General features: G+C 52.5%; 1 protein-coding gene across 1 annotated transcript in view; it reads right to left on the minus strand.

Moving 5' to 3' along the window:
• inppl1a (inositol polyphosphate phosphatase-like 1a) overlaps nt 1–10,259 on the minus strand; it is a 200,707-nt gene extending 190,448 nt beyond the window's left edge. Inside the window, exon 1 of the mRNA XM_085998320.1 lies at nt 9,920–10,259. Within this exon, the coding sequence (XP_085854446.1) occupies nt 9,920–10,077 (158 nt within the window). The 5' untranslated portion in view covers nt 10,078–10,259. The remainder of the gene's footprint in view (nt 1–9,919) is intronic.
• Between the last annotated feature and the right edge of the window lie 220 nt (nt 10,260–10,479).

Here is a 10,479-nt window from a genome sequence, read left to right on the forward strand (position 1 = left end):
CTCAAATCTATACGGCCATTTTGGACCGTCGAAGTCCTTCAGTGATCTCCCCTCAGCCTTTATGACCGATGGCGAAATGCTTGGAAGAACTGCGACATAAGGAATGGATTCCTTATAGAGGACCCCACAGTACAACCTGAAGGATCAAACCTTCCTTGCAAAGAGTGGACAACCATCAACCACCTCAGAACCGGTCATGGTAGACTCTGCCACCTTCTCCATAGGTGGAAGATTAAAGCATCCCCATCATGTGACTGTGGAGCTCCTGATCAGACCCTGGAGCACATCATTGAGCACTGCCCTCAGAGGAAATTCGCAGGCAGCCTACAAGATATCCACACTGTTACACTGGAAGCTTTGGCCTGGATATCTGACTTAGATATTGACATTTGATTTGCTACTACCATATGAAAGAAGTAATACAAATCTGCTGGACCACGCGAATCAAAATATTGAGAGAATTTACCACACTTTTACAAAGTATAATATCGCAATCAAGGGCGCACAAGTGCCACCAGGAGACTCATCCATTTGGGAGACACAGCCCAGCCAAACCCAAATGACGTGTTCTCATCCTCATGTTCAAATCCCTCCATGGCCTCACCCCTCCGTATTTCTGTAATCTCCTCCGGCCCGACAACTCTCAGATCTCTGCGCTCCTCTAATTCTGGCTTCTTGAGCATCCCTGATTTTAATCGTTCCACCACTGGCAGCCATGCCTTCAGCTGCCTGGGCCCCAAGCTCTGGAATTCCCTCCCTAAACCTCTCCGCCTCTCTCCCCTCCTTTAAGACCCTCCTTAAAACCTCCCTCTTTCACCAAGCATTTGGTCATCTGCCCTAATATCTCCTTACTAGCTGGAGGGGCCCCGGCGTTGCCAGGGCTGTTTTGGGCCGGGCGGTTTAAATCGAGTCCCAGGCTTTGGGGCCTGTCTGTCTGTCCCTGTGTGAATCTGCTGCCGGGCAACATTTCTACCTTTTAATAGCTTCAAAGATGAAAGTGAAAGTACTTATAAAACGTTTTTGGTAAATGTGATGTTATTTTTAAAAGAGATACTAACTTTTTAGAAGCTGGATTAGCAGATTTTGAGCTGGAAGTAGTGAAGCAATGGCTGCCCGATGCCTGAGTTGAAAAGTATTAGTCCCACCCACAGCCGCAGCGATTGGCCAACCATCAGGCGACTGAACTGTAGGATTGGTCAATCGTGACGGCACAGGATTGGTCGACCTTGACTTCAGTCAATCAATGCTATTAGCAGATAATGAGTTTAATTTTGAAGGTTTTTTGCATAACACGCGAACAATTTTAGTCCGACCGAAAAGTAAATACGCTTATGACGGTTCTGGAATCGTCAGCTTTCTTTCGACGTAACGCACTTGTAGGTACACTCTATAACTTTCGAGTTTATTCAAGACAGACAGACAGAATGACAGACAGAAGTATCCATTTATTTATATATATACCAGCTGAACTGCCCGGCGGTGCCGAGGCTTTTTCGAGGGAATGTTGTTGTTGGAAGAGGGAGGGCGGGGGAGGGGAGGGCGGGGGAGGGGAGGGCGGGGGAGGGGAGGGCGGGGGAGGGGAGGGCGGGGGAGGGGAGGGCGGGGGAGGGGAGGGCGGGGGAGGGGAGGGCGGGGGAGGGGAGGGCGGGGGAGGGGAGGGCGGGGGAGGGGAGGGCGGGGGAGGGGAGGGCGGGGGAGGGGAGGGCGGGGGAGGGGAGGGCGGGGGAGGGGAGGGCGGGGGAGGGGAGGGCGGGGGAGGGGAGGGCGGGGGAGGGGAGGGCGGGGGAGGGGAGGGCGGGGGAGGGGAGGGCGGGGGAGGGGAGGGCGGGGGAGGGGAGGGCGGGGGAGGGGAGGGCGGGGGAGGGGAGGGCGGGGGAGGGGAGGGCGGGGGAGGGGAGGGCGGGGGAGGGGAGGGCGGGGGAGGGGAGGGCGGGGGAGGGGAGGGCGGGGGAGGGGAGGGCGGGGGAGGGGAGGGCGGGGGAGGGGAGGGCGGGGGAGGGGAGGGCGGGGGAGGGGAGGGCGGGGGAGGGGAGGGCGGGGGAGGGGAGGGCGGGGGAGGGGAGGGCGGGGGAGGGGAGGGCGGGGGAGGGGAGGGCGGGGGAGGGGAGGGCGGGGGAGGGGAGGGCGGGGGGAGGGGAGGGCGGGGGAGGGGAGGGCGGGGGAGGGGAGGGCGGGGGAGGGGAGGGCGGGGGAGGGGGGGGCGGGGGAGGGGGGGGCGGGGGAGGGCGGGGGGGGGGAGGGCGGGGGGGGGGGAGGGCGGGGGGGGGGGAGGGCGGGGGGGGGGGAGGGCGGGTGGGGGGAGGGCGGGTGGGGGGAGGGCGGGTGGGGGGGAGGGCGGGTGGGGGGGAGGGCGGGTGGGGGGGAGGGCGGGTGGGGGGGGAGGGCGGGTGGGGGGGAGGGCGGGTGGGGGGGGAGGGCGGGTGGGGGGGGAGGGCGGGTGGGGGGGAGGGCGGGTGGGGGGGAGGGCGGGTGGGGGGGAGGGCGGGTGGGGGGGAGGGCGGGTGGGGGGGAGGGCGGGTGGGGGGGAGGGCGGGTGGGGGGGGAGGGCGGGTGGGGGGGGAGGGCGGGTGGGGGGGGAGGGCGGGTGGGGGGGGGGGGGAGGGCGGGTGGGGGGGGGGGGGGAGGGCGGGTGGGGGGGGGGGAGGGCGGGTGGGGGGGGGGGGGGAGGGCGGGTGGGGGGGGGGGAGGGCGGGTGGGGGGGGGGGGGGGAGGGCGGGTGGGGGGGGGGGGGGGAGGGCGGGTGGGGGGGGGGGGAGGGCGGGTGGGGGGGGGGGGAGGGCGGGTGGGGGGGGGGGGAGGGCGGGTGGGGGGGGGGGGGGGAGGGCGGGTGGGGGGGGGGGGGGAGGGCGGGTGGGGGGGGGGGGGAGGGCGGGTGGGGGGGGGGGGGGGGGAGGGCGGGTGGGGGGGGGGGGGGAGGGCGGGTGGGGGGGGGGGGGGGGGAGGGCGGGTGGGGGGGGGGGGAGGGGACCGCCCCCCCCCCCCCGAGGTGAAGACCACCGATTGCGCGCGCAGCAGGAGCTGAGACGCGGCATCTCTCTCTGGCTCGGCCGGCGGGCCCGGTTGCCAGGGTAACCGTGACGCTGACCAAGCCCCGCCCCCCGGCCGAGCCAGAGAGAGACGCCGCGTCTCAGCTCCTGCTGCGCGCACACCCTTGCGGCGCTGGGCTGAGGCTCGGCCCTCCAGCCTTCGAGTGGGGCCGGGAGGTGCCTAGCTCGGGCGTGGGTGCGGAGGAGACGCCGAGGCTTCTAGGCCTACCTGGAAAAACGGGGAAAGTTAAGAAAATTAATGAGATTAGATAAGTTAATTACTTTCTAAATCATTTTTTTTTAAAACAATGTGTGTTTTAAAAGCAACGTTTTTTTTTAAAGACGCAGAAAGCGGGCAAAAGAAAGGAAAAGTTTGGAATCAAGATGGCGGCGACTCACCTCGGTTCAGAAGGATAAGGCCCGGCCACACACGCATCGATTGGCCCGGCGGCACACGCCAGCAACCCGGCGTACGATTGGTCGAGCTCGAGGTCACTGTCGCTAATGAGCGGATAATGAGATGCTAATGAGCGGAACGTTGAAGGTTTTTGGGATACCGCGGGCGTGATTTTAGCCCGGCCGAAACGTAAATACGCTTAAAACTGTCTCGGAAGCGTAAGCTTTCTTTGGAGGTAACGCGCGCGTAGGTGCGCCCTGTAACTTTCGAGCGCATAGCCCGACAGACGCACAGGCGATGGCAGACAGAATGACAGACAGAATGACAGACAGACAGACGTACCGATATATATATATATAGATATAGATATATATAAAATAAAAATATATATATATGTATGTCAAATTTTGTTTGATAATCGCTCCTGTGCGGTGCCTTGGGACGTTTTATTACGTTAAAGGCGCTATATAAATGCAAGATGTTGTTGACATGCGGGCATGGGCGCTGGGTGATTTTTCTCCTGCCCGATCCAGGACTCGGAGGCCAACTGCAGCGACCCCCAGGCTGAGATCAGGTATTCGGCAGTGGCCTGATCTCTTCCTGGCCAACGTGGCTCTGTTCCACGTCACATTGTGCACTTAACCTGCGAGCCCTGCACACTCTACTTTCAGCACCGTGAGCCAGTGCCTGCTGCACCGATCGGGGCAGCAACCCGATTTTGCTACCAAAATAATCAGGTCAAATCAAAAAGAAAATGCAAAGATTTGCAAAAGGATGCACCAAGGCCCAAAATACGACAAAGGAAGCTGCTCTGCTCAGAATCCTGCGTCACAAAAGGTGAATTAGTCACCAGCTCGCAGTTCTGTTGAATCATATCTAGATAACGAGACATCAAAGGTTTGCCCTCACTAATGCACTTCATAAAAAAGTAAGATTTGAATTTCTATCACGCCTTTCACGACCTCAGCACATCCCAAAGAGCTTCACAGCCAAGGAAGTCCTTTTGAAGTCGAGTCACTGTTGTAATGTAGGAAACGCAACAGCCAGTTTGCACACAGCAAGCTCCCACACATAACATAAGAAATAGGAGCAGGAGTCAGCCATACAGCCCCTCGAGCCTGCTCCGCCATTCAATAGGATCATGGCTGATCTTCGACCTCAAGTCCACTTTCCCGCCCGATCCCCATATCCCTCGATTCCCCTGGAGTCCAAAAATCTATCAATCTCCGACTTGAATATACTCAACGATTCAGCATCCACAGCCCTCTGGGGTAGAGAATTCCAAAGATTCACCACCCTCTGAGTGAAGAGAAGCAATGTGATAAAGACCAGATAATTTTTTTTTTTTTTTTTTATAAAAGTGATGTTGATTGAGGGATAAATATTGGCCCAGGACACCGGGGAGAATTCCTCTGGTCTTCTTCAACATAGTGCCATGGGATCTCTTAACATCCACCCGAGGGGGCAGACGGGGCCTTGGTTTATCGTCTCATACAAAAGACAGCACCTCCAACTGCGTCAGCCTGGATTTTGTGCTCAAGTCTCGAGTGGGACTTGAACCCACAACCTTCTGACTCAGAGGCGAGAGAGAGAGCTCCTCACTGAGCCACGGCCCTAGCCTGCAGTCTGAATCAACTGAAAGTACCACAAAGGTCAGTCCTCACATCAGCAATGTTCTTTTGTTTAAATACTCTGGGGGTAGGGAGGGGACATACTTGCAATCCAAAAGTTGCTGAACGTTTCATTTTTGCTACATTAGTGTGTCAGGATCAACAACCTGAACCAAGAAGGATGCCGAGATCGCGACTCAACACAGCGACAGCCAGTAGGAAATATTCAATAAATCACACAAGCGGATATTTTCTGGTCTGGGAAACAGACACTACGCGCTTCCTGCAAGATTGGGAGGGGTTATCCCACCAAGTAAATGGGAATGGTTAGTTTGGAGGTAGAAAATATATATATTTTTTTTTTATATAAACAGTTTAATAGATCATAGAATCTTACAGCACAGGAGGCCACCATTTGGCCCATCGTGCCTTTGGCAGTTGTTGCACATTTCTCCTTTTTCAAGTATATATCCAATTTTCTTTTGAAAGTTACTACTGAATTTGCCTTTCAGGCAGTGCATTCCAGATCATAACAACTCGCTGCATTAAAAAATTTGCACCTCACCTTTGGTACTCTGGCCAATTATCTTAAATCTGTCATCTGGTTACTGACCGTCTTGCCAGTGGAAACAGTTTCTCCTTATTTACTCTCTCAAAACCCCTCAATGTTGAAAACCATCATTTAGGAGAGGGGGAAAAAGATCGACATCTCTTTTCCCACCCGAGAATAGCGTTTCCCCTTTGAGGACCAGTTTCGCAGTCAGTGACATCAGACCTTCTATGCCAGCCTACCTGAAAACAATCACCCCCACCACACGCGAGTCGCCAGTCTGTGATGCTAGTCAGAATATACACAACACAATCCATAAATAGATTCCAAATAAAACCCACTCATTGTCCTCTTGCCCTGGTACCAGGACCATATCCTTCACAAGTTCATCTGCAATTAGTCAGTGGGTGTTAACAGAAGTTGTCTTTTCCTTGGCCCTAATTTTCACCTTTCCTGAAAGCATCATATCCTGTCATGGGGCCGTGCTTTGGAGACCAGCCCCTGCCGCATCCAGGTACCTCACCCATCTGACCAGACTTCATGGACCACCCCAGAAAGTTGTCAACAGCAAGATTTCAGCCGTGGCTCAGTGGGTATGCTCTCATGCCTCACAGTCAGAAGGTTGTGGGTTCAAGTCCCCACTCCAAAGACTTGAGCACAAAAATCTAGGCCGACTCTCCTAGTGCAGTACTGAGGGAGCGCTGCACTGTCAGAGGTGCTGTCTTTTGGATGAAACGTTAAACCGAGGCCCTATCTGCCCTCTCATAGCACTGTTGGAAGAAGAGCAGGGGAGTTCTCCCCAGTGTCCTGGGGCCAATATTTATACTTCCGCCAACATCACTAAAAACAGATTATCTGGTCATTATCACATTGCTGTTTGTGGGATCTTGTTGTTTGCAAATTGTCTCCTGCGTTTCCTACATTACAACAGTGACTACACTTCAAAGGTAATTAACTGGCTGTAAAGGGCTTGGAGACGTCCCAAGGTCATGAATGGCGCTATAGAAATGCAAGTCTTCCCTTTTCCTTTCAAAAATGTATTCAACTTTACAGCTGAACCCAATCACATCCTTCCGAGGTCTCCAGAAACAGCACACATACCAGTGTAAATCAATGGTTGTGATCAGGTGCATCCCAATTACTGCCACAGATGACCTTACTCATCATTTAATGTCAGCGTAGCTCAGTGGGCAGCACTCTCACTTCTGAGTCAGAAGGTTGTGGGTTCAAGTCCCCACTCCAGAGACTTGAGCACAAAAATCCAGGCCAACACTCCCAGTGCAGTACTGAGGGAGTGCTGCACTGTCAGAGGTGCCGTCTTTTGGATGAGACGGTAAACCGAGGCCCCGTCTGCTCTCTCAGGTGGACGTAAAAGATCCCATGGCACTATTTCAATGAAGAGCAGGGGAGTTCTCCCTGGTGTTCTGGGGCCAACACTTAATCCCTCAACCAACATCACTAAAACATCTGGTCATTATCACATTGCTGTTTGTGGGAGCTTGCTGTGCGCAAATTGGCTGCTGTGTTTCCTACATTGCAACAGTGACTACACTTCAAAAGTACTTCATTGGCTGTAAAGCGCGTCGGGACGTCCTGAGGTTGTGAAAGGCGCTGGAGAAATGGGAGCCTTTCTTTCTTACTGAAAGAAACAGGCGTTAAGAGAACAACCAGTCACACTCTTTTTAAACATAAACATACCAGAATACCAGCTTCACTCGGTTCATTGGATGAAAGAAAATTGCTAGCAACTGACAGAATTTTAACCTCGAGAACGCTAACTCCTAAGGAACAGAACCAGTCAGTCGGTCTATGGTGAATTAACTGCCTCACTTGGATCACAGATGGTGTCAGTGCATCAAAAAACTGCAAACATCCCAAAACATAAACATCAGATCACATTATCAACCTCAAAAGAAGCTTCCGGATCACACAATGGGGGGGGGGGGGGGTCAGTGCCTACACACCCCAGAAATTTCACTCCTTTTAGACGGAACATCTTCCATCCCTGAGCTCAGCTCCTAAATCCTATCAAAGGTAAACACTCGAGTGTGTTATGTACACAAGGGGGGAAAGAAGTTATGCAATTCAATCTCTCTCTCCAGGTGCAGGTGACATTAAGTCAACCAAGAGATGTAAAAAATAAATAAAAGCCGCATAACCAAATAGGTGAAGCAGTGAGGGGAAAAAAAATCAACCTTGCTTGCGTGATATGTTCTAAATACCTCAGAAAATGAACACAAGAATTAGGAGCAGGAGTCGGCCAGACGGCCCCTCGAGCCTGCTCCGCCATTCAATAAGATCGTGGCTGATCTTTGACCTCAGCTCCACTTTCCTGCCCGATCCCCATATCCCTCGATTCCCCTAGAGTCAAAAAATCTATCGATCTCAGCCTTGAATATACTCAACGACTCAGCATCCACAGCCCTCTGGGGCAGAGAATTCCAAAGATTCACCACCCTCGGAGTGAAGAAATTTCTCCTCATCTCAGTCCTAAATGGCCAACCCCTTATCCTGAGACTATGACCCCTGGTTCTAGACTCTCCAGCCAGGGGGAAACAACTTCTCAGCATCTACCCTGTCAATCCCCCTCAGAATCTTGTATGTTTCAATGAGATCACCGCTCATTCTTCTGAACTCCAGAGAGTATCGGCTCATTCTACACAATCTCTCCTCATAGGACAACCCTCTCATCCCAGGAATCATTCTAGTGGACCTTCAGTGCACCACCTCGAAGACCTTCCTCAGATAAAGAGACCAAAACTGTATTGACTGCTGTTTACATAGGATATACAGCACAGAAACAAGCCATTCGGCATTTATGCTCCACTTGAGCGCCCTCTGGTCCATCCTCATTTAACTATCAGCATATCCTTCTATTCCCTTCTCCCTCAAGTGCTTATCTAACCGCCCCTTAAATGCATCTATACTATTTGCTTCAACCACTCCCTGTGGTAGCGAGTTCCACATTCTCACCACTCTCTGGGTAAAGAAGTTTCTTCTGAATTCCCTACTTGATTTCTTGGTAACTATCTTATATTGGTGGCTTCTAGTTCTGCTCTTTCCCACAAGTGGAAACACACTCTCTGTATCTACTCCACTGTATCTACTGCACCAGTCTTGTCTGATTTCAAGCCATTAAATAAAGGGAGTACAAATGCTTTTGTTCAAAGCGATTTTAAAAAATTGCAACTAAGATTAGGTAAAGTATGCAATGGATCTTCAATAAATATATATCCTGTTTCCCTAAATAATCTTTAGTGAATACATACCATGTTTCCCTTGAGATTTGCAATGGTTGTCTTTGAATTTCAAGTGACATAAATTTACAAAATAAAGGGAGATCCACAGAAGAAACTGCACAAATCTACAAGGTAACTTACCAACTCGGTCTCCATTGGGACCACAAATACAAACCATTTCCCCTCCCCAGATCAACCATCCTGAATATAAACAAATATATGTATACACACACACACACACACACACACACACACACACACGCAAACATTTACTTTGCAAAATAGTGAGGCTGTATATATAAATAACTGGCATTTCCTGAAATCAAAGGGCAGAGATTATTGAAAGAAGGTGGTGGATTGAGCCACAATATATCAGCTCAGTATTGGATACCTCGAATTTACTGGAGCACTGAGGAAGCAACGTTTAAACGGAAATCACCAAACCTCGGGACGAGCGCTCAGGCTCAGAAGTGCCAAATATATAAATATTTAATAAAAGTTCATAAATGCGATTATGTCTGCAAATGAATATATGGATTTTAGCATTGCAGAACATATTTTAATGTATTTACAAACTTTTAAAAACGTGTATTTTGAATTAAAAATTAACTTTGCAAGCACCAAATATTGTGTTGAAGTTTGTAAATGCAAAATATGTTTAATGCAATTTGCATTTGCAAACTTTTAAAAATGCAAACTTTTATTTTATTTACATGGACTCTGCAAACACCAAATATTAAATTTGTAAATGCAAGTGTAAAATATAAGTTTTAAATGCAAAATTTATGTTTATTGCAATTTGCATTTGCAAACTTTTAAAAATACAAATTTTAAAACAACATTTGGTGCTTGCAAAGTTCTTTTTTTTTTAAACCCAGAGAAACGATGCTTCCTCCCCAAAACAAACTCTCTGGACAGAGACTGGAGCTCGCTACTCGCAAACTTCCACCTTCCCAATAACATCCCGCAACTTTCAAAGCGGATATTTCACCACAAACTTTTAAAAATGTAAACTTTTAAATGAAAAATTAACTTTACAAACACCAAATATTGTTTTAAAGTTCGTAAATGCATTTAATAAAGTGGTAGCTACTCACAGCACGCAGAGGGCATAGGCCCCGCTGACACTCTCGCTGTCCCGCACCAAGAAGCTGCCGTCTCTGCCGGCCCGGGCCAGCAGCTCCTCGGCCGCCGCCCGGCTCAGGTCGCGGTGATACCACAGAGCGGGGTTGGGGCTGCTGCAGCCGCCCGCCATCTTCTCCCCCACCCCACCGCCACTGCCACTGAGGGGGGGGAAGAGAGAGATCCGAGGGGGGAGAAGGTGAGGTGAGGCGGGCGGGCGAGCGGCCCGGCTCCGAGCGCACAACCTCTTAGCGCGCGGCTCCGCTCAACGGCCCTACCGGCGGGCGGGCAGGCGCGCGCGTGTGCGTTCCTCCGTACGTGCCAGCCTGGCTGGGCGGGGCAGGATGATGCGCCACGGGGGGCGTGGCTTTAGGGTGCCGCCCTCTGATTGGATTGGATGCGCGCGTCCCGCACACGCCCAGCCGTAAAGGTGTGCGGGGGGCGGGGCTGGAGGCGGGGCGGTGCTAGGATGTGCTAGGGGCGGGGCCGGTGGTGGGGCGGGGTTAGGGTGTGCTAGGGGCGGGGTTAGGGTGTG

The sequence above is a fragment of the Somniosus microcephalus genome, chromosome 10 (genome assembly GCF_052327205.1).
Source record: "Somniosus microcephalus isolate GS21.2 chromosome 10, FLI_Smic_1.0, whole genome shotgun sequence".
NCBI lineage: Eukaryota > Metazoa > Chordata > Chondrichthyes > Squaliformes > Somniosidae > Somniosus > Somniosus microcephalus.